This window comes from Erpetoichthys calabaricus, chromosome 13 (genome assembly GCF_900747795.2).
Source record: "Erpetoichthys calabaricus chromosome 13, fErpCal1.3, whole genome shotgun sequence".
NCBI lineage: Eukaryota > Metazoa > Chordata > Cladistia > Polypteriformes > Polypteridae > Erpetoichthys > Erpetoichthys calabaricus.
This window is the reverse complement of record NC_041406.2, coordinates 135582067-135607810: the sequence shown is the minus strand read 5'-3', so window position 1 is coordinate 135607810 and position 25744 is coordinate 135582067. Positions and strand designations below refer to the sequence as shown.

At 39.4% G+C, this 25744-nt stretch overlaps 1 protein-coding gene across 2 annotated transcripts in view; it reads left to right on the top strand.

Annotated features, from left to right (window-relative positions):
* Positions 1-25744, top strand: part of LOC114663728 (V-type proton ATPase subunit C 1-A) — a 226376-nt gene that overhangs the window by 72363 nt on the left and 128269 nt on the right. For both annotated transcript variants that reach the window (XM_051935508.1, XM_028817649.2), the window contains exon 2: positions 15785-15957. In XM_051935508.1, the coding sequence (XP_051791468.1) occupies positions 15826-15957 (132 nt within the window). In that variant the 5' untranslated portion in view covers positions 15785-15825. The remainder of the gene's footprint in view (positions 1-15784; positions 15958-25744) is intronic.

Sequence of the window (25744 nt, the reverse complement as noted above, 5' to 3'; positions counted from 1 at the left end):
CTACATATCTATATATATATATATATATATATATAGACATATATATATATATATATATATATATACATATAGACATCCACATACATATACATATATCAACATATATATACACATACATATACACACATACATACATACACACATATATATATATATATATATATAAATATATATACTGTATATACACATACAGACACATATATATATATATATATATATATATATATATATAGCAAAATACCCACGGTTTGCAGCGGAGAAGTAGTGTGTTAAAGAGGTTATGAAAATAAAAAAGGAAACATTTTAAAAATAACGTAACATGATTGTCAATGTAATTGTGTTGTCATTGTTATGAGTGTTGCTGTCTTTTATATATATAATATACACAGACACACACACATAAACATATATATACATATAGATATATATATACATATCTACATATACACATATCTACATATACATACGTATATACACATCCACATAAACATATATATACATATACAAATTTACATATCTACATATACATATATATATATATATATCTACTTAGTGGCTCCTGTATTTAGGATATAGCAGGTTGGATAATGGACGGATGGACATTTGTATGCATAGCCCCATTTGCCCGTTTTCGTTTATTTTCTTTCTTCAGTAATATTTCAGCAAACCCGGAGCTTGTCAGTTCAAATCCTGGTACTGACACCAGTGTGTGACCCTGAGGAAGTCACTTCACCTGCATGTTGTGCAAAAAACAAAAGTAATGTAACAAATTGTACCTCAGATGTTGTAAGTTGGTGGAATAAAGGCATAAGTAAAATAGATAAATATGTATTATACACATAGGAACTATTCATTTATTTTCAGTTAAGTCATCTGCAGCAAACTTTTATAAATGAGGGTTTCTGATTTTTAGATAGTGCAAACTGTTTCTTCTTTATTGACGTTTTTTGTTGGAGAGCTTTTTTCATTTTATTGAAAATGAAAGCAGCACCTGCCAAAATATGTATGTTTTTTATTAATTTGTCAACATTGTGTAAAATAAATGTATAAAGTAACATAAAAAGTTTAAATACTGGTTATTCTTTTACAGTAAAATATTACTACAGAGATAGAAAAAAAGTAAAATGGATATGTTCTTTTTCTTTAAGGAGATTAAATATTACTGAAGAAAGAAAAAAAAAAATTAAACAGCCAAATGGGGCTTTGCATACGAACTTAAAAGGTTTAAATAAAACAGAAATATATATTTTATTTTTACTTGCTTAACTTGTGGAGGGTGTATCCTGTAGCAAAGCCCTAACTTTTTTCGTGAAAGCACGTTTCAGTCAATAAGTGTTAAAAAAACGTGTAAAGATATTGACAATAAGCTAAGTCATCTGCAGCAAAGTTTTATAAATGAGGGTTTCACCTTTTTAGACAATAAGCTACGCAAACCCAGGAAGACATGGAATCGTTTAAACCAAGTATCATTACATGTTCCTTTCTTAAAGAGAAGTAAGGCAGTACTTATAAGCTTACATATTTATATATAGACATACATATATATATATATCTATATCCGAAGCCGTGCAAGCACACTCTTTTGAGAATGCAACGTATAGTTGTACAGAAGAAAAGCAGTCTTGCCTGAAATGAATGGCAACCTTTTGTAGGTGTATGAAGTTAATTTAAACTTGAGGTTTACGCGGTGCTTTCTTTCCGAAGTACCTGCACTCATGAATATGTCTGTATGTGTCAGTCGGTGAAATCCACGCGCTTCGCACCGGCGAAGTAGCGCTTTTAAATTTTTATTAAGAAGAAAATAAAACGTTTTTAAATTGAGGGAAAATATACTAATAACACTTTGTTAAGGATCATTTTTTTTGTGAAGCTGCCTTTACTCGAGTGATCACTTCGAGCTGACTTGGTGGGCAAGTGTAAGCGTTACCTGGAAGTAAGCACCCATACAATCAGATTGTGAATCAGACTACGAATGCCGTGAATGTAATTACACACTCACTGCACTTGCTTACGGTAATCGAATCTCAGACGTCAGCGCTAGAGGGGCTTAGCAGCGGTGAAGTATTGCTTTTAAATTTTAATTAAGAACAAAAGAAAACCTCAGAGGTTCGATTCCCGAAAGGGAGTGAAGTGAGTGTCCGGCTACCTACCAGGTAAAGCTTATGGTCGGACAGCAAGTGACGTAACATCAGCCACGGTGCCTTCAGTTGTGAGAAGCAAATCATAGAATGATTGAAAATAGTTTTGCATTTACCTTTTTAGTAAAAGGCGAGCTTTTAAGCCTGAGAAATCACCCCGTAAATGCACACGTTTAATTGGACATGTGTTAATATGTATGGTTACACAGTATTAAAAGACAGTGAACAACGTCAGTTACCTTTCTTCCCGCGTTTGATAAAAGGTCAGCTTTTAAGCCTGAGAAATCACCCCGTAAATGCACACGTTTAATTGCACATGTGTTAATATGTATGCTCACACAGTATTAAAAGACAGTCAAAAATTAACGTAATTTACCTTCATTCCCGCGTGTGACTCGTGCTGTAAATGTCTTCCTTGTTTTTAGTTCACGTGATTACGTAGGAGGCGTGATGACGCGATACGTGACTCCGCCTCCTCCATTACAGTGTATGGACAAAAATTATGTTCCACTTATGACCATTACGCTTTGAATTTCGAAATGAAACCTGCCTAACTTTTGTAAGTAAGCTGTAAGGAATGAGCCTGCCAAATTTCAGCCTTCCACCTACACGGGAAGTTGGAGAATTAGTGATGAGTGAGTCAGTGAGTGAGTCAGTCAGTGAGGGCTTTGCCTTTTATTATTATAGATACATACATACATATACACACATACATGCACTTACAATAACATAGAAATCAATATAAACAACATTAACATCATTATCATATGAGAATATGAAGTAATATATAAGAAGCACATTTCATATAAATATAAATTATTAAACAGTAAAATCTTCTTCTATAATTTGCTACCGTGGCTATTCATTTGTCTGTCCAGGATTTTAAATCACCTGTAGCTCGCAAACCATTTCACCTATTGACTTGAAATCTGGTACACATATAGTACGTCACGTCTGCTATCCGCTTTATGGGTGATGATTGTATTACTCTTTTTATGTTTATTTTATTTTATTGTAGAATCAACTCCTATCTGCGCACACCAGGGCGGCCGTGGGCGGATGCGTATGGTGTATTCACTCCATGTTATCGTGCATTGCGCTGTCACTGGTATTTTGATAAAAGAATTTGAGCAACATATAAGAAGCGTATATATTATTAAACAGTAAAACATTAACATTTAAGAAGTAAAGTACATTGAGTACTACTGCAGTGCCTTCGGGTATACCTCATTTTTTCTTTGCCCATTACATGCTTAAATGTATACATTTTTTGGTGTACCTATCCGAGAACATGCGACATATAACCGAGCGTGGGAGAAGCATGGATTTTAAACATGCGTTGAGTTCATCTGCTGGTCTCCCTCGTGGAATAACTGGTAATGTTTGACTAAAATCTACAGCGAGTAAAACGACATTACCTCCTTTTTTTTTTTTTTTTACGATCTCTGAGATCTTGCTTTTTTCGGTTCAAGGCTTCATAAGCTCTTTTATGTTCCATGGTGTACTTATCCCAAACCATCATCTTTGAATGTTGCAAGACTTTCGCCTTGTATGTAGATCAGGGTAATTACATTCATTGCATTCCTAGTCTGAATCACAATCTGATTGTATGGGTGGTTACCTGGCAGGTAACGCTTATGCTTGGTCATCAAGTCATCTAACATCCGCTACGTGCCCTCTTTTAATTGCGAGAAGCAGATATATATAGCCAAATTCTCCCGCTTCGTTGCGGCGAAGTACTGCTTTTAATTTTTTATTAAGAAGAAAAGAAAACCTTTTTAAACGGATCGAAAATATATCAATAACAATTTGTTAAGGATCTGTTTTTTTGTGAAGCTCCCTTTTCACAGCTGTCGCGCTACGGCGTGTGTTTCGTTTATTTGACAGTATGTAGATCGTGGTAATTACATTCATGGCATTCGTTTTCTGAATCACAATCTGATTGTATGGGTGGTTACCTGCCAGGTCACGCTTGTGGTTTGTCAGCAAGTCGCCTTACGTCCGCCACGTGCCCTCTTTCTGTTCCCAGAAGCATATCATAGAATGGTTTTAATAGTTTACTTTCAAATAATGCAAAGAGTATGCGACATGTGTTTCTCCCTAATTCTGGGCTCATCAGGCGTACACACTCACTGCATCCCCTCTTGGGAATCGAATCTCTATCGTCAGCGCCAGAGGTGAAGCCCCTAACGTTGCGCTACGGCGTGTGGTTCGTTTATACCTCGTGTCTTCTCATTAAACTTTTATCTCGCGAATATGTTATTGCAATCCGCAGCGGGAGCGTTTCTATAAACTTAATTTAAACTTACGTTTTACACCGTGCTTTTTTCCCTTATGAAGATGCTTGTATGCTTTACTCGCTCGCTTCTTATTGTTTCGCTCCCTTCTCAGTTGTTTAATGAATTTTTTGTTCTTCGCTGTTTGCGGCTCCTCCTTCATTTCTCCCTACTGCGTTCACAGTCTTTTCACGTGATTACGTGGGAGGCGTGATGACGTGACACTCAACTCCTCCTCCCACGGCCATCGAGCTGCCGTCCATTACAGTATATTGTGAAAAAAGAGGTTCCAGTTATGACCATTACGCGTTGAATTTCCATTATAAAGCCAATGTCTAATGTCAAAGTTGCTTCATCACTCTCTGGACTTGTGGCGTCCCTTCTCCATGTAGCTCTTGAAGATCGTTTAAAATCATGTTTTCATTCCCTCTCTGTTCATGTGGAGTCACTGTACTGGTTGGGAATTAAAAAGGGCACATTTCTTATACTGCCAGTAAGCGCCATGCCTTGCATTTGCTATGAAGAGGCTTTTCCAGTATGAATTAAACAGCCATGTGGCACGTACTCCCAAAATTCAGCACTCTGGGCAGCCGGCTGGTTTTCCCAGATCAGTACTGGGAACAGATATCAATGGATTTCTTCTCCTATTTACTTCCATTGAATTTACAGTGATTCCCCGCTATATCATGGTTCAGCTATGGCGCCCCCGCTATATCGTGGATTTATTATTATTATTTTTACTAGGGGGCTCTGACCCCTGCTTGCTTCGCTTGCCCACCCCCGGGTTTGGTTTACCGGATAAACAATTTAAAGAGATTATTTTCATGGGAATTATTACATATGCATTATTTTCATTTTTACTTAAAAATTTTTTGTAAAAACAATATTTGTCCTTTATTTCCTGCCCTGGGCATGGTTAAATCTCTTTCTCATGGGACTTATAACGCTGCTCACTTTGTGAAAGGGGGGTCTGAACGCATGCTAAAGAGATGTGATTGGTTCCACTGCTGTCTTGCTGCTGTTGCTGGCCAGCTGCATGTTCTGCCTATTGCTCTTTGCGTCAATCATTTAAAAGCCTGTACAGCAGCTGTCCTTTTGCCACTTCACGTCTCTGCCGCTAGCGTTCTGACGGGGGTTGGAGGGGAGGGTGATGGGGAAGGTGAGGGCTGAATGCATGCTAAGGAGATCCGCTCAGATCATCTGCTGGCTTGCTGCAACTGCTGCTGGTCAGCTGCGTGTTCTGCTTGGATGTCCGTGAACTTGTTTAAAATTGTTTTTAACTAGGGTGTGATTTGCAAAAGTCACCGTCTCACGGTTTTTGCTTCCTATGGTTGTAATGTCTAGTCTTGCATGTCATCAGAGTGTCTCTCCAAGATGATCTGGTCTTGATCACTTCGTTCAACCACCCCGGAGGCGTGCTACACTCCTGCCACTTTGCGTCTCTCCCACTCGTGTTGTGAAGGGGGGAGCTGAACGCTCGTTAAGGAGAAGCAGACTGATCAGCTACTGGCTTTGTGCTGCTTCTGCCAAGGGATGTGTTCTGCTTGTCGCTCTGTGCGTCAATCATTTAAAAGCCTGTACGGCAGCTGTCCTTCTGTCTCACTGCCTTGTCTCGCGGGACGTCAGATTGTCTTCTGAGAAGATCACGTCTCGTCTCCCTGCCAAGATTTTTTTTTTATAATAGATGTTACGCATATCCTTAGACCGACATCCACATATCATATGTGTTTACAAAGTGTGTTTTAATAAGTATACAGTGGAACCTCGGTTCACGAACGTCTCGGTACATGTACAAATCGGTTTACGACCAAAAAGTTCGCCAAACTTTTGTCTCGGTTCACGACCACACACTTGGTATACGAACAAGCCAGGTTCCCTTTCGGTTTGTACATGTTCAGTGTCTCCCTGTGCATTTCCTGTGCAGCGAACAAGAGAGAGAGTGAGAGAGCGCGACACACACACACACACACACACACACACACACACACAGGCAGTGCGAGAGAGACAGACACATACACATACACAGGCAGCGTGAGAGAGAGCTGCGCACACACACAGGCAGCACCAGAGAGACAGACGTGCACACACACAGAAGCGCGCAAAAGAGAGAGGCGCGCACACCCACAGGAGCGCGCTAGAGAGACACACAGGCGCTCCAGGCTCTCAAAAGAGAGACACACACACACACACACACACAGGCAGCGCCAGAGAGAGAGAGAGCCGCGCACACACACAGGCAGCATGAGAGAGACGCGCATACACACAGGAGTGCAAGCGAGAGCGGGAGGGATGCATAAGGTAGAGAAGGCTTGTTTTTGTTTTCAGTTCTGTTTACAGTGATCGGTTTGTAGCCTGCATTGTTGCAATGTTACTTTTCTTGGTGGTTTATTAAATTACGGACTTTTCAAATATTCATTTTTTCCCCCTGTGCTTAAAACTCATTAAAAAAAAAAAGTGTTTTTAGCGAGCGGTTCCTAGCACTATAGCGCAAACTCTTGCAGTGTTAGTTTTCTCTGATGTTCATGGTTTTCTCAGTGTTATTCAATGTTTTTACATTTAGTTTACTATTACGCTGTGCATTCTATGGTATACTTAACTATATTTGTGCTTAAAAATTAAAAAAAAAAAAAATATTTACATACTGTTCGTACAGTCTGGAATGGATTAATAGTATTTACATACAATCCTATGGGGGAAATTGCTTCGGTTCACAACCAAATCGGTTTACGACCAGAGTTTTGGAACGAATTATGGTCGTGAACCGAGGTTCCACTGTACATGTGTTTGAAGCATGTGGGACGAGTATTTTAAGGCTTAAACTATAAAAAAAAAAAAAAATACTTTATTTATATGGTCTTTCTATATTGCATATTTTCACCTATCGCTGTTGGGTCTGGAATATAACTTCCGCCATAGGCGGGAGATCACTGTACTACTATACTTGGCACTGTTGATGGGCACAAGGAATCTCAAGAACCATTATTCTCACTTTCCATTCTCTTGACTTTTTTTTTTTTTTTTTTAAAGGTGTAGATATCTAATTAAGTCGCACTTCTGGTTACTACCACAGACAGAGAAGTTTAAGGTATACAGTGAATGACTGTCAAATCAGATGGAAAGAAATTCTTCCATTAGCTGAACCATCTCGACCCAGTGGTAGAGTACCTTTTGCCATGTCCAGATGCACGTCTTAAGGACCTTGGGCACTTGATAAAGGCAGAAGCCTTTGCCAAATGTTTTGCTGTCATGAGAAGAAAGTGTCTGCCACTCTACTTGGTATCTTATTGCCAAGTGTCTATGGTTCTCTGTGTAAGGAAGAACTTCCTAATGTTTGTGCGAAATTTACCCTTGTGTTTTCAACTGTGTGTCCCTTTGTTCTTGATGAACTAATTTTAAAATAACTGTCTTGATCCTCTGTTTCAATTCCCTTAATAATTTTAAACACTTTAATCATGTCACCTCTTAATCTTCTTTTGCAAGCTCTTTTAATCTTTCTTCATAATTCATCCCCTGTAGCCCTAGAATCAGCTTTGTCACTCTTCTCTGGAGCTTTTCTAACACTACCACGTCCTTTTTGTAGCCTGGAGACTAAATCTGCACACAGTACTCTGTATGAGGCCTCACCAGTGCATTATAAAGCATGAGCATAACCTTCTTGAACTTGTACTCTACACATCATAGTATATAACCTAACATTCTATTTGCCATCTTAATGTCTTCTGAACACTGTCAGGAAGTTGAAAGCGTAGAGTCCACTACGACTCCTAAATCCTTCTCATAAGGTGTACTCTCGATTTTCAGACCTCCCATTGTGTATTTAAACCTAATATTTTTTACTTCATATGTGCATATGAGACGTGTCCGGAGGCAGGAGGAGAGGAGGAAGGTAAAGAGAGTGGAACTGAGGGTAAGAACTTTGAATGTTGGCAGTATGACTGGTAAGGGGGAGAGAGTTAGCAGATATGATGGAGAGAAGGAAGGTTGATATATTGTGCGTGCAAGAGATTAAATGGAAGGGGAGTAAGGCCAGGTGGATTGGAGGTGGATTCAAATTGTTCTATCATGGTGTGGATAGGAGGAGAAATGGAGTAGGGGTTATTCTGAAGGAACAGTATGTCAAGAGTGTTTTGGAGGTGAAAAGAGTGTCCGACAGAGTAATGATTATGAAGCTGGAAATTGGAGGTGTGATGATGAATGTTGTTAGTGCATATGCACCGCAAGTTGGGTGTGCAATGGATGAGAAAGAAGATTTTTGGAGTGAGTTGGATAAAATGAACAGTGTACCCAAGGGACAGAAAGTGGTGATTGGAGCGGATTTCAATGGACATGATGGTGAAGGGAACAGAGAAGACAAGGAGGTGATGGGTAGGTATGGTGTCAAGGAGAGGAATGAAAAGGTCAGAGGATAGTGGATTTTGTCAAAAGGATGGACATGGCTGTGGTGAATATGAATTTTAAGAAAAGGGAGGAACATAGGGTTACATACAAGAGTGGAGGAAGATGCACACATGTAGATAACATCCTATACAGAAGAGTCAATCTGAAGGAGATTGAAGACTGCAAAGTGGTGGCAGGGGAAAGTGTAGTTAAGCAGCATAGGATGGTGGTCTGTAGGATGACGTTGGAGATCAAGAAGAGGAAGAGAGTGAGGGAAGAGCCAAGGATCAAATGGTGGAAGTTGAAAAAGGAAGACTGCAAGGTTGAGTTTAGGGAGAGGATGAGACAGGCACTGGGTGGTAGTGAAGAATTACCAGACAGTTGGGAAACTACAGCAGATGTAGTAAGGGTGACAGCAAGAAGGTGCTTGGCGTGACATCTGGAAAGAAGAAGGAGGAAAAGGAAACTTGGTGGTAGAATGGGAAAGTACAAGGAGAGTATACAGAGGAAGAAGATGACAAAGAAAAAGTGGGATAGTCAGAGAGATGCAGAAAGTAGACAAGAGTAAAAGGAGATAAGGCACACGGTGAAGAGAGAGGTGGCGAAGGCTAAAGAAAAGGCGTATGATGAGTTGTATGAGATGTTGGATACTAAGGAGGGAGAAAAGGACCTGTACCAATTGGCTAGACAGAGGGACCAAGCTAGGAAAGATGTGCAGCAGGTTAGGGTAATAAACGATAAAGATGGAAACGTCCTCACAAGCAAGGAGAGTGTGTTGAGCAGATGGAAAGAGTACTTTGAGAGGCTGATGAATGATAGAGAACGAGAGAGCGAAGAGGTTGGATGATGTGGACATAGTGAACCAGGAAGTGCAACAGATTAGCAAGGAGGAAGTAAGGACAGCTATGAAAAGGATGAAAATGAAAAAGCTGTTGGTCTAGATGACATACCTGTGGAAGCATGGAGGTGTTTAGGAGAGATGGCAGTGGAGTTTTAAACCAGATTCTTTAATGGAATCTTGGAAAGTGAGAGGATGCCTGAGGAGTGGAGATGAAGCGTACTGGTGCCGATATTTAAGAATAAGGGGGATGTGCAGGACTGTAGTAACTACAGGGGGATAAAATTGATGAGCCACAGCATGAAGATATGGGAAAGAGTTGTGGAAGTTAGGTTAAGAAGTGAGGTGATGATTAGTGAGCAGCAATATGGTTTCATGCCAAGAAAGAGCACCACAGATGTGATGTTTGCTCTGAGGGTGTTGATGGAGAATAGAGTAATGGAGATGAGTATAGGGAAGACCAGAAGGAGTTGCATTGCGTCTTTGTGGACCTTGAGAAAGCATATGACAGGGTGCCTCGTGAGGAGTTGTGATATTGTATGAGGAAGTTGGGAGTGGCAGAGAAGATTGCAAGAGTTGTACAGGATATGTATGAGGGAAGTGTGACCGTGGTGAGGTCTGCAGTAGGAATGATGGATGCATTCAGCATGGAGGTGGGATTACATCAGAAATCAGCTCTGAACCCTTTCTTATTTGCAATGGTGATGGACAGGTTGACAGACGAGATTAGACAGGAGTCCGCGTGGACTATGATGTTTGCTGATGACATTGTGATCTGTAGCGATAGTAGGGAGCAGGTTGAGGAGACCCTGGAGAGGTGGAGATATGCTCTAGTGAGGAGTGGAATGAAGGTCAGTAGGAACAAGACAGAATACATGTGTGTAAATTAGAGGGAGGTCAGTGGAATGGTGAGGATGCAAAGAGTAGAGTTGGCGAAGGTGGATGAGTTTAAATACTTGAGATCAACAGTACAGAGTACAGGCAGTCCCCGGGTTATGTACGACATAGGGACTGTAGGTTTATACTTAAGTTGAATTTGTATGTAAGTCAGAACAGGTACATTATTTTAATAAATGCTATTGTTGACTGACTGAAACCAAGTGCTCTGCCAATGAATGATGGAGTTTCACCTCTCTCTGACCTTTTTATTATTTCTATTTTTGTTTACAATGGTGATGGTTTTTCTCTTCTTTACTGTATCACCAGCATTTGCATCAGATTTGTGTTTCAGAGACATTCTTGAAGGGTGAAGACAAAAGGTTAAGATGAGCTCTTCTACACAGCACTGTACACGTTATCACAGCAGGAAGGCACCCGTCAACACGTCTGATGTACTGACAAGAGACAACTTCCTGCTACGTGCGTAACCGTACAAGCAGGCTTGCTATTGGGAATGAATGGGGGCGGTTCATCACCAGCCCACCTCACAGTCGCATCCACTACAGTATGCTGCCACCGAGAACGAACACGGTGCGGCCATATGCGGGTAGTGAATCACCCAACCCCAATTCAACAGGCAGCCATCTGAGGCACACTACAATGCTATCCCCGCCGGCCCGTTCAGCCACAACCGAGTCACCGCTTTTGCAGCATTACCAGCCGTGTGTGCTGGGCGGGCAGTGAAACGCCCCACCATCCGCTCCATCCAGCCTGCATCCAGTCAGGAGCAGTAGCTGCGGCGGCATAGTGGACGGGCAGCGAACCATCGTCCTGCACGCGAGCGACAGCTGTGGCCCCGGTGACTATGGACCACGGGTCACCGCTTGCCACCGGGAGCCGCCCGAGCGACACTACACTGTGCAAGCAACGAAATCACCCTCCTCCAGCCACTGCTTGCAGCATCCCCAGGCCGAAGATGACGGAGCGGCAGTTACTGAGGTGCATGCGTCGCAGCTGCGTCCTTGTTCGTAAGTCGTAGGTTGGATGTCCATAACCTGGTGACTACCTGTAATGGGGATTGGGAAGAGAGGTGAAAAGGAGAGTGCAGGCAGGGTGGAATGGGTGGAGAAGAGTGTCAGGAGTGATTTGTGACAGACGGGTATCAGCAAGAGTGAAAGGGAAGGTCTACAGGATGGTAGTGAGACCAGCTATGTTATATGGGTTGGAGACAGTGGCACTGACCAAAAAGCAGGATACAGAGCTGGAGGTAGCAGAGTTAAAGATGCTAAGATTTGCATTGGGTGTGACAAGGATGGATAGGATTAGAAATGAGTACATTACAGGATCAGCTCATGTTGGAAATGTGCAGAGGAGAGATGCCGAGTTTATTGGGAGAAGGATGCTAAGGATAGAGCTGCCAGCCAAGAGAAAAAGAGGAAGGCCTAAGCGAAGGTTTATGGATGTGATGAGAGAGGAAATGCAGGTGATGAGTGTAACAAAACAACGTACAGAGGACAGAAAGAAATGGAAGGAGATGATCCGCTGTGGCGACCCCTAAAGGGAGCAGCCGAAAGAAGAAGATTTGCAATACTCTTCATTTACTAACATTAAATTTCATCTGCCACCAATCTGCCTAAGCCTGTACGCTGGCCAAGTCCTTCTGGAATGATTTAATGGATTCCAAATTATCTGCCAATCCACCTATCTTTTTATCATCTGCAAACTTGTGGTTTTGTTGTGGGTGTTTCCATGTTAAATCATCACACTTTTGGACCTCATCGTCTCAGATTTTATTGAAACTTGACATGCTGATTTGGTCATTTGAGTAACCCTTGGAACTCAAATTGCACATGTCTTGGATCAATATTAAGGGAGATTTAAGCTAACAAATTTTAAACGTGTTGGGGTTGGAGGGGGTATGGGGTCTGGGGATATGACTTTGAATGGCTGTATCTCCATAAATATAAGTTACACAGAAGTAGTTCTTATATTTCTGTAAAGCTCTTTTCCAGCTCTATACTTTGCATAAATACTATGCTATCCCTAAAATGAAAAATTACCATGTTATGAGTGATAATATACAAAATTGAACAGCAAGAAAACCTATATTTTAAAATGAGTCAATTTTTTTTTTACCAAAGCTAGCTTATAATGTTGTGAACATCTCCAGAAAATTTAGTCTTTGGTTTTTGAGTCGTTGCTGTGCTGTCATTACTTATAGGTGGCATTGCATAGTTTTATATTACTAATGGGCCTTTTGTATAGCAGCCATATTGACATGAAATAGTACTGCAAGTACAGGAAAAGTCATCTTAGATAAAGGACCTTTGGAATCATCGGATGAAAAGATTCTCTAATTAGATTGGAAAGCCAGCACAGACTCCATTCTAGAAAACCCAGGAGCCAGTAGGTGGCCAGTTGGCCAAGGTCTCCAGAACTGTGACTTTATTTTTGACTTTTAATTTCAATCTCCATTGTCAACTGGCCATAGTTCATCAAGTAATTAACGGATTGATATTATTGGCTTTCATATATGTTTAATTTAGTTTCTACCGTGTTCTTTATGTGTTTTAACAAATCTGTGGTTTCCATGAGTGTTTCATTTCCAGTTCTTTACAGATTCTTGTATTTATTTTCTGACTGATTTTGTTTTACCTACCACTCGGCTCAAATACTTCACTTGAACTGCTGTTATCTTCTATCTTTGTTTATCCAGTATTGTCTAAGAATTTGCAGCATATAAATATTGTTACATGTATATGGTTTTATGTGAATGCATTTTAGGTTTAACACTTAATTCTTTGTTCCCTATTAGGGTGTTATTTGATAATCCACTTCTTTCCTTGTTTGTTCTGTTAATTTCTTCTGTTTATCCATCTTCACTTATTACTCCTAAGTATTCATATATTAATAGGTTTTGTAGTTGTTTTTTTGACATATGTGTCCACACTTGCTTGTTTCTCTTGTTCTTCCCTTGTTATTTTCATTTCTTTACTTTTCTCTACATTTGTTATCGTACCTTTTGCTTCTAGCTTGCTCTTCTATTTTGTGAATTTCCTTTGTAACTGTTGCTCACTCACTGAAATTATTTTTTTATATCATCTGTATACATCAGGACCTGGGGTCAGTACTGAATTTAGTCTATAGTATCCCAAGCCTGCATTTCTAATTTCTTTCCATGTTAATTATAAAATCCAAATATACAACCAGAAATAATTTAGGACTGAGGCTCTCTCTCTGTTTACTGTGCTTTTTCATATTCCATTGCACTGATGGTTGCCCATTTATAAGTACCGTTGCTACACATTTTTGATGAATACTTATAGTATGCCAGAAACATTAAAAAGGATTATTATTTTACTTTTACCTAATCTTTACTCCTCACTTATTGTTCTTGTAGTGAAAATTGATCTTCCTGGTCTGTATGCTGCTTGCTCTTCTTGTAATTTGTCCTCTACTGCTGTTCTCAACCTTCTTTCTCTTATTCTTGGAATATATATTTTTTTGTACTACTGATTATAAAAAATATTGTTCTGTAGTCACCACAGTGGTGGGATTCCCTTTTTGTACTGATACAGTTATATTTCTTTCCCATTCTTCAGGTGTGTATGTTCCATGACTGCCAGAGATTTTTTTGAACCATTTTTTCTACTGTTGCTCCTTCATACTTTTTAACATTTTAGTAGTTGTCCCAGGTGCTTTGCCATTTTTATGTTTTTATTAGGGCATTTGTTATTTCTTCTTCCAATATTTTCCCATGATGTTCTGTTTCATCTCCATTTATCCCCTTTTAATGGATTTTTATGTTCTTTTCCCTTCATTATTTCTTTTTCACATTTGTTTTGCATAAAAAGTTCTCTAGTCTTTAAGAATCATGTCTTCCCCTGTCTGCAACTCTACTTTTGAGTTTTTTATGGTTTTGATTTTCAGTGTTCAATTTTCCTTTAATCTTTTGACTATATTCCAGAACTGGTTTTTTTTCAAAATAATTTTCCTGTATTTTCTTACCAGATTCTTCCCACAACCTTTTTTTCCGAATTTCCAATCTCCTTAGCCTTCTTCTTGCTTTTGTTTGTATACTACCCTACCCTCCTCAGTTTTTTTTTTTCTTAAACATTTTCCTTTTTCTCATACACTACTTCCACTACTCTTTCTTTAGTACTAGGGTGTTGTACCGTGTTAGCCATTATGAATGTAGAGAAAAGCCAAGCAAAATGACACCTTTTATTGGCTAACTAAAAGATTACAATATGCAAGCTTTAGAGGCAACTCAGGCCCCTTCTTCAGGCAAGATGTAATTACATGTAGATTACATCTTGCCTGAAGAAGGGGCCTGAGTTGCCTCGAAAGCTTGCATATTGTAATCTTTTTAGTTAGCCAATAAAAGGTGTCATTTCACTACTCTTTCTTTAAATCTATTTCAACATTCTTATTTTTGATGGCTTCTTTCAATGATTGTAATTTATTTTTTGAGCATTTTCTTATGTTCATCTTTAACTGGTTTCCAAATGTTCAATCCATTATTACCAATCTGTGTTCAGTGCATAAGTTTGACCCCTACTTGTTTTGACATAATACTCTGTTTACCTATTGCTTCTTGTAATGTAGTCTATCGTGCTTTTATGATCCAATTCTTCTGTTTCAGAAGTCTTTTTGTGATTAGCATCTGAGTAGTTGTATAGCAGCCTAGCATTCTTCACCCATTGTCATTCACCTCTTTTTAAGCCATATTCCTCCATTATTCCATGACCCTGTTGTTTCTGGTTACTAGTGTAGGTGTCCCAGTCTCTCATTTCTTTTATGAACTGAGCACTGGATTGGATTTTCTCTGAGGTCTGTTGTATATCTCCATAAAATGCATCCTTTTCATCTGCTATGCTGTTTTCTGTTGGTGCATAAATTTGCATTAGTGATGTTTTGTCCTGTAGATTTAAGTTCATTATCATTATTCTTTGAATTCTAGGTTCCCATCCTGATATCTTCTTTTCCATTTCACTACTCACTAGGCCTGGGTGATTTGACCTCAAATCAGTATCACAATTAACTGAACATGTACTGCAAGGTGATAAATATTTATAAACTCTTCAGTACTGGAAAAAATTGATAGTATGAGTATTCATTTAGTTTTGTGGTCAGCTTTTCATACTTCATAGGTTCGAATATATTATATTGTATGTTAGTTTGTGTTATAACCTATTTTGAATTGGATTTAGATCATTATTATTGATGATGATTCATAACCACTAATCTGCCTTGCATTTGGTTTATTTTTACAGTACTGCACCCTTTCAACTGTCAAAGGTAGTTATCCTTTATAATGACAGAATTCTGGCTGATTTCTGCACCTGGAGAGAAGACATGCCAGCAGACATGGGACAAGTTAATGGCAGCAACTACTCGGAATAACAACCTTTCCACTAATACCAAATTTAATATACCAGATCTAAAGGTGAGTTTATACAGCAGATCATGTAATACATAATTCCAGCCTCCTGCACTCTAGTGTCTATTGTGGTAAAACATTTAGTATGGCGGACAGAGTCACCATAAAAAGGATTTCTTATACCAGAGATAATTTTGTGTTCTGTATAGCTTCAAATTCCAAACTGCAAGGCTTGTATTGTTTTTAATACATACTAAGTGTTGCCTTTCTTCTGTTCTTTCTTCTTTCATTTAAAAATTAAAATTTGTATTAATTAAAGTGTGGACTTGTGAATATATTTGTTTTTCATTTAAATCCAAAAGCATTATCTTCATGTGTTATTTTACCCAATAATTTAGACTTCTCCCAAAGAAATTTCTTTGAATTGCCTTATAAATAACTAGGGGGCTTCTCCCCCTGCTCGCTTCGCTCGCCAGCCCCTGTGTTTGGCTAATCTGATATACAATTTACATTTTTTTTTTCTTTGGAATTGTTTCAATTTCATTATTTGCACTTTTACTTTAAAGCTTCATTAAATACAATTTTTTTTTGGAGACACATTGTGACAGTGCCCGTAAGTGAGTATTGTTTCTGTTTCTCTAATAAATAATCTGACGTTTTCTAATGTTTGTCCCAGTGATTTATTGATTGTCATAGCAAATGCTATTCTCATGGTAAACTGTAAACATTTTAATATGAATGGCATGTCATGATCTCCTCTGGTGTGTAATGTTATTCGCAGAATATATACATTACATTTCTGTTTTGCCTGTTAAAATTTGCATCCCTTCTCCGTGATCATCAATATACACCTGACCGAATTGTGTATTCTTTGAAATTTAACTTGTTGTTGCTTTAACTGTTCCGGGACTACAGACTCTCATAGCGTATGGTCCATTATTGTGTAAATCCACGTCTTGTGCATTGAATGATGCAAATGCGAAAAGACTTTGTTGTTTACTCTTTGCCTTTTATTTCTGACCTTGATTTGTCCTGCTATTTTTTCAATTACACCTGGCTCTGATGATTAATCACCTTTTGTTTGCGGTAATGCGATCTTTTCTATCTTTTCTTTGATACTGTAGCGACTGACATGATAAAGTGTCACAAAAGTTTTACTTGAACAATCGCTGACTTCCTAACCCCAAACACAACTTTCTAGCACCCTCTCCAACGCCCCCCCCTTACCGCATCAATCAATACCCCGCTATCAGTCTTCCATGCTGTACTCCGCCCTCCCTCCATCGGACCTAACAGTCACTTAAAACCAAACAGCCCTCAACCTGGCTGGGACGCTACAATACTTTTGGATTTTACTGCTTTCATATTCTGTACCTTTCTCTGCATGTGTATCGCGCCATCGTTTGTTGGAGCCTTTCGAATTCCACTGCTTTCATAATCTCTTATCTGCCTTTTTTTTCTCTCCAACGCCTTTGGGTCTCTACTCTCCGTATTGTCCTTATACACTTTATATGTGCTGAGAGCACATGATCTGTGTGTACTACATGACTGAGTGTTTTTTGATGGGTGAGCTCTTATATGATATCTTTTGTAAGTAAGGCGTGTCTTGCAAGAATCTCGTGTTCCATGATTCACATCTGCTGTGGAGTCCGTATCTCCGGGGCTTCTGTACCATCTCGGGGGTCTGCCTGCGGTGTGTTAGACACGCGTTGTAGGCGCCCGCACCTTCCATACTATGTCGGGTTTGACCATGCTGTGTAGTGTGGATGGTTAGGGTTCTGTATTGTCTGTGCTCGTTGCTTTATTTTGTATTTCCGTTAGTTGAGTTTTTGCCACCTGCGCACTATGTCTCCTGCGTCCATGGGCATGCCATGTACCTGCGTCCATATCCGGTTTACCATTCTCGGTTAGTAATATGGATGAATTCTCCAAACTACAAAAAGAAAAAAACAGTAACAAATATATCACCATATTTATTTTGGCAGTATTTTTCTTGGCTTTGTCTAATTTAATAATCATTTGTAACCTTTAAACGTAGATGTACTTTATTTTCCATCCAGAAAGTCCTATCTGTCCAGTCGAGGCGTTGAGCAGCCAGCATACATTGCCAACTGCAAATGCTTATGGGTCGTTCCATGTCAAATCAACCAATGGCCCACACACTTCTGACTCAAAAAATTATGGAAAAACTACCAGGTGTACCCATGTTAGTCATGAGACATACTGTAAAAATTTTTTAATGCAAAATCAATACTTTCCAAGATATTGCCAGTCTACAGAGGAAAGGAGAGTGTTGGCTCAGAGTTTGCACACTGGTACATTAATTGGTATAGCATGTGACAAAATTAAAACATTTGGTCCAGATGAACGTACATGGTCAAAGCAGCCCCTTAAAATTGACCAAAATTTAATTTTGAGTTTTTGGCTTGACTATATTTAGGCCTCAGAAACACATATTTGTACTAGCAGTCTTTTGATTTTTTTTTTCCCTTATTCAGATACACTTTCTGAAAAAGCAATTAAACAGTAAAATAAATCATATGTTTCTTATGCAAAACTTTCATGTTTATTTTCCATCCTAAATGTAGGCTGAATGTGCCATGTGGCAATAATGGTAATCCTTCAGTTTTCAATCACTAACTTGTCAAAAGTGTCACTTTTTTTCATATCAAATGATGATGTCCTATCTCACGTTGCTGAACAGAGAATGTGATTCTCCATAGCCAAAAGAGAACCTGGTGCTTGAGAATTCCACTGTTACATCTCTACAGAAGATGGCAAACTCAAAGTCAGCCGGGTGTCTGGTGAAGACAGTCAATTGACTGTCCGAATATTCACCTCTGAAGCAGCAGCTGAGATCATTCCCTCTCACGATCACACTCCTGATGAATCAGATGTGTCCCTCACATTAGACCAGCATGCTATTGGAAGTTGTGTTGGGTGTGTGTATGATGATAAATGTTGAATTGCTGTTGTTCATGACAAGAGTGAAGCGGAATCAAACATCCTGATATGTTTCATGCATCCAACTTATCCTTCATATCCTTTCCATTGAACTCCTAGAGACAATATTTGTTGGGTGCCATTATAGTGTGTCATTGCATTGTTTAGTGCACCTACAACAGTCAATGGGAGGCAGTACCATCTTGATCTCAAAGAAAAAGATGCCCTACATTCGGGACTTTGAAACAGAAATGAAATGTGTCACATTCCTGCTGCTGAAATACCCAGATGTTAACATTTCATTATAACTAGTGTTGTGTTTAATAATATACTGTATAAAATCGCTATTGTTCATGTGTTGTGCTTAATGTGTCTTTGGTGATTTATTTTTTTCCATTAATCCTATACCCAAGTTAGTGATGATTAACTTGATGATTCATTACTGACAAATGTTGAATTTAATTCATATTTAGAATGGAAAATCAAAATGAAAGATTCACATAAGAGTAGTAAGACTTGATCCCTTCTTTCTCAAAAACTATGTAGGATACAGGAAAAATAATTTTAAAAATGTCTGGACATTTCCACAGTGCATTAAGCTGGTCTGAAAATTAGACCCAAAATGATTTTTTTCACATTTGAGAGGTCTGCTGGTCAAACCCTGATCCAGTATCTTGTTGATTTATAACCTTTTGAATAGCCCTTTGTAGGTATCTAAACATGGAAAAAATTTCAGCAGGTTGTATCAGTTAGAAGTATGCTTTCTGAAAGCCTAAACACAGCAAAGCCAAACACGTGAAATATATATTATTTTTTTTTTCCCATTTTTGAAGGACTGCTCTTACCAAATGGTGTCATCTAGACCAAACATTTTCGATGTTGTTACATCCATCCATCCATTATCCAACCTGCTATATCCTAACTACAGGGTCACGGGGGGTCTGCTGGAGCCAATCCCAGCCAACACAGAGCGCAAGGCAGGAAACAAACCCCGGGCAGGGTGCCAGCCCACCACAGATGTTGTTACATACTACACCTATTAAGGTACCAGTATGCAAAATTTGAGCCTGCTAGGTTGTTTAGTTCTTGAGATATGGTCTTGTGAAATTGACTAAAAAATAAAGCCATGTCAAATTTGACACACCTCTCCCTGCACAAAATTGGCTGTGTCGTAGAAAGTATTGTCAGTCATTGTCCAACCCGCTATATCCTAACACAGGGTCACGGGGGTCTGCTGGAGCCAATCCTAGCCAACACAGGGCTCAAGGCAGGAACTGGGTTCGCTTCCCGGGTCCTCCCTGTGTAGAGTTTGCATGTTCTCCCCCTGTCTGCGTGGGTTTCCTCCAGGTGTTCCGGTTTCCTCCCACAGTCCAAAGACATGCAGGTTAGGTGCATTTGTTCCTGCCTTGCGCCCTGTGTTGGCTGTGATTGGCTCCAGCAGACCCCCGTGACCCTGTGTTTGGATTCAGCAGGTTGAAAAATGGATGGATGGATGGAGAAAGTATTGATCTTACATCAAAGTAATTTTACAGGGTTTCTTTTGGATAACACTGGGTACACCTGGTATTTATTTTTTAGACTGTTTTGAGACCGAAGGGCATGCAATTTCTGGAAAATCTTTTGATTTGACGTGGAATGATCCATTTAAATGTATTGACAGTTTAATACCACCTACAATTTGTTATTGTCTTTAAAATGTCATTACAGATTAGTAAAGCAAAGTCTATTACAACTCAAACTCACTGATATAAACAAAAGAGTAGCAAAGGTTCTTTTTAAATTAATTCAACTAAACCTAGATAAAAGCTAAATTTTTAGTTTATAGTAAGATTAACTTGTTTCCTAATTTTAAATAGAATACAGTAATCCCTCCTCCATCGCGGGGGTTGCGTTCCAGAGCCACCCGCGAAATAAGAAAATCCGCGAAGTAGAAACCATATGTTTATATGGTTATTTTTATATTGTCATGCTTGGGTCACAGATTTGCGCAGAAACACAGGAGGTTGTAGAGAGACAGGAACGTTATTCAAACACTGCAAACAAACATTTGTCTCTTTTTCAAAAGTTTAAACTGTGCTCCATGACAAGACAGAGATGATAGTTCTGTCTCACAATTAAAAGAATGCAAACATATCTTCCTCTTCAAAGGAGTGCTTGTCAGGAGCAGAGACTGTCATAAAGACAGAGAAAGCAAACAAATCAATAGGGCTGTATGCGAAGCACCGCGGCACAAAGCTGTTGAAGGCGGCAGCTCACACCCCCTCCGTCAGGAGCAAAGAGAGAGATAGAGAGAGACAGAGAAAAACAAACATGCAAAAATCAATACGTGCCCTTCGAGCTTTTAAGTATGCGAAGCTTCACTAAGCAGCTGCACACAGAAGGTAGCAACGTGAAGATAATCTTTCAGCATTTTTAGACGAGCGTCCGTATCGTCTAGGTGTGCGAACAGCCCCCCTGCTCACACCCCCTACGTCAGGATCAGAGAAAGCGCAAGAGAGAGAAAGAGAAAAGTAAGTTGGGTAGCTTCTCAGCCATCTGCCAATAGCGTCCCTTGTATGAAATCAACTGGGCAAACCAACTGAGGAAGCATGTACCAGAAATTAAAAGACCCATTGTCCTCAGAAATCCACGAACCAGCAAAAAATCCGCGATATATATTTAAATATGCTTACATATAAAATCCGCGATAGAGTGAAGCCGCGAAAGGCGAAGCGCGATATAGCGAGGGATCACTGTAATACCTTTTCTCATTTTACTTTATGTAGGGCAGGGTTCTCCGAATGATTAACTTGATGTAGGAAGAGTGATCTCTGTTGGTGAAAGACAATAGCAAAAAACACCAAACAAAATGTTTTCTCTTCCATAGAAAATGGTACAAAACTTACAAAGGCTGATCTTTCAATTCATATGTTCATGATTGATAGGTTCTTTAACTAATTATTTAAGCTTCTCATGGTTGTGCTGTGACATTCCTTTGCTCACAGTCTCTGTGCTAGCTTAAACAACCCCTTCGAGTATTTTTTGTGTGTGAGTGAATGCATCCTTGAGAGATGCTGCTCTAAACTTTGTCTAGATTTAGTATAAGAAGCTCAAATTAGCCAGCACTTATCCTTCTTCTCACAATCAAAACATTACTTACAGTTGGAGGTGAACAATACTTTTTTCCTTTCCTGGTTGTCTTTCTCCAGACACGGGAAGTATCTTCGGTTCACGTTTTTCATGTTTTAGTAATAATTGACAAAATGTAGACATGAAGTGTATAATGTGTGAAGCCTGAAGTCCAAATATCAAATAAACACTTTCACAAAAGGTACAAATATAATAGAACAAGTGCGCATCTATTCAAGACTATAACTGCAGAAATAGAACCCACATTAGGGTGCGACATTGACACGCATTTGCTACGACCGCTTTGGTGGCGGAGTGGTATCAGCTGTTGACTGGTAATCAGAACTTCACGGGTTCGACCCCGATCGAGTCCGTTTTTAAAAGTGAGCTGCTCTTATTCTTACTATCTTAGAATAAAAACATACATCTGATTTCAGTCTGTAACAGCTAGTGTAAATTTATGATACTTGTAAAGGTTAGCTTTGTGTATTTTTTATTCAGTTGTATTCTTTTAGTCACGTTCAATACTTTCCAAGATATAGCCAGTTTACAGAGCTTCCACCTTCAGCCCTAGACTCTTCACTCTAGTGTTTAGATCTGGACGGTGCATGTGTCCAAAACATTATCATTTATATGTTACTTACATAAAAGCCAGATCAAATGTTATTTACCTTATTTACTTACTTCCAACAGCGTAAAGTCACAAGTAGACTGCAGAGCTACCTGTGTTTGATCGACACGGGCATGCTCAAAAAATACATGTGTAATGCCACGAAAAGTGCCTGCTGATACTTTAGTATGCAAGCAATGGTACAAGAATGCAGTTAGACTTTTTTTTTGAGCACATACACCGTCCAGCTCTAAACGGTAGTGTGGAGAGTCACTCGCGTACTGAAGAGTCTATAGCTGCAGGTGGAAGCTGCTGTCTCTGTACTTTGTATATAAGAGCCAGATCGAATGTTATTTACTTATTTACCTTTATTTATTTACTTACTTCCTACAGCGTAAAGTCACAAGTAGACTGCAGAGCTTCCCATGTACATATACAAAGTAAAGCGACGGCAAAAGTGCGACATGCATTCTTGCTCCGATGTAGAACCGTCATCATGATCTGAGTTCACTTCTGTTATAGCGCATCTTTATGTGAAAACAGCAGTGTCAGATGGGGAGGGTGGGGCGGTGGTATCATGAACGTGACTAAGAGAATAAAACTGAATAAAAAAAAAAGAAAAACAAAGCTAACCTTTACAAGTATCGTAAATTTACACTGGCTGTTACAGAATGAAATCAAATGTATGTTTTTATTCTAAGATAGTAAGAATAAGAGCAGCTCACTTCTCAAAACAGACTCGTCCAGGGTCGAACCCGTGAAGTTTTGATCACCAGTTAACAGCTGATACCGTTGCGTAACCGAAGCGGTCGTAGCAAATGCGTGTCAATGTCGCACCCTAACATGGGTTCTTTTTCTGCAGTTATAGTCTTGAATAGAAGCGCACTTGTTCTGTTATATTTGTACCTTTTTTGAAAGTGTTTATTTGATATTTGGACTTCAGGCTTCACACATTATACACTTCATGTCTACATTTTGTCAATTATTACTAAAACATGAAAAACGTTTCTGTTTTAACGACATGCATTTCATGTTTATGTAAACACGTGTTGCCAATAACGATACAGTATTTATAAAAGGTGTCATTTTGTTCAACTCTAAGCAACTGACACGCAGGTAAACAGACTTGAGCTGAGAAAACTGTGCGGCGGCGGGGGGATGTGATAGTAGGCTGCTTGCTACTTATCAACACATTTACAAGACAAAAGACGCTGATGAAGAGGTGCAAAGCGATTTAAGGTGGGACAGATCTACGAGTTTTTTCGTAGGCTTTGGTAATTCTGGTTTTAAATACCTGTATAATTTAATCGGTTAAATGATTCACAGTAAATACATCACGTACAATTAGAACTGCCTACATAAAAGTATTACCATACAGCCAAATGTTTACTCACCTATCACTATGATGAGAACTATGTGGTCTCGGTTATCAGTGGTTTAATCAACTACAACATATATTGTTCTTTTGAAGAAGGTTGTCTATAGTTTAACAGTTCAAAGACACGGGGCAAATGAGTTTGACGAAGACTGCTCTCATTTTACGGCAGTGCGCCTCCTTGTTTACAATGCTTAATAAAGAAAGCTTGCATCTTTGTCATTTTTTCGAGTGGTATGTCTGACTCAGATGGACACAAACTGGTCTCTTGTATCTGGCGATTTTGTTGTTTCCTCTGTTGCTACCTGAAAGGGAACACCTTTTGATCTTAATTTCTCCTTATTTTTGAGATGGGTTTTAGATTTGACGTGGTCATTGCAAGTATCTTTTCATGTCCAGTCTGTGGTTTGCTGGCAAAACTTGCAGAAAAGTTTTCCAGATTCGTAAAAGTCGCTGGGATATTGTTGTGACCACAGTTAATCTAACCTAATCCTCCAGAAGGGTTAAAGTCCCTTCTGAAACAAGGACGAGGGGTTAAAGTCCTCTCAGGTGGAGTTAATGTCTCCAACATGGTTAGTCTGTGGCTGCTTGGACTCCTGGAGGTCATAGGTTGACACCAGGCTTAGAAATCTCTTATATACAGTATATTCCTCTTCTGGTTCGTCCTGCTTCCACTTCAAAACCGGTCCTGCCCACACGCAGCCGACACAGCATTTCTCGATTCCTATTCGTCGTCTTCCATGTCATGCACTATACTGGACTGCTGAATGTAATACATCCAACAAGTACTTGAGGTGCTGCCACAACGGTAAAGTAGCTTTACCACCCATGTGGGAGCCACCTGTGTCTTTACAACAGCTTCTTACACAGCAAACATCAGAAGCTAAAAATTATTGTGAACACATTCGGGAATACAACCCTTCCCTAGCGTTCGCTTCCATGGGTGCACAGATAACTCAACCTCCTGACCACGGACCATACTGTTTTAACAGTATACATGTGCAAATTTATCACCAATTCTCTCCACTATATGCTAACACTTCTACCTCTCCAGGATATGGACAGTTGTATGTTTTTGACACATCTCAAGCTACTAAAGTACACTTACAAAATAAAGCAAATTCTGCATGCATTGAAAATGTACTTCTCCAGCTAGATTCCATGCTCAGAACCATCAACCCCTTTTCTAAATCATACAAACACATGCATGAAATTGCTCAGTCCAATCCAACAGCATCTGTACGAATGGTTTTTCAAGGAAACCCCATGGCAGGATTTACGATGATACAATGCCCCAACATGTCACACCGATGTTGCAGCGATTTTCATTGGAGAAGATGGCGAAACGCCTGCCGAAAGGGACATTTGCATCTATCCCATAGGCAACTCCTGTAAACAGATTTCCACACTCAATATGAATTGCGATCCTATGGTTTACCCACTTTTATTCCCTTACGGAGACATTGGCTGGCACAAAGATTTACAATATGTTTACGATAAAAGAACCGCCATTTTGCACTCCAGCGGCAAACTATTTCAACAGTACGTCGTAGATGCGTATGTTAAAACAGAGGGCGCACGTCTCAACTATCTCAGATTACATCAACAAGATCTGCACGTTGAACTATCAGATGCACTGCAAGCAAACGCTGAAAATAACAACGTTCGTGTAGGCAAAATGATAATATTACCGTCCACATTTCCAGGAAGTCCAAGATACATGCAACAAAACTATCAGGATGCCATGGCCATAGTACGTAAATTCGGAAAGCCTGATTTATTTATCACTTTCATAAGTAATCCTGCTTGGCCAGAAA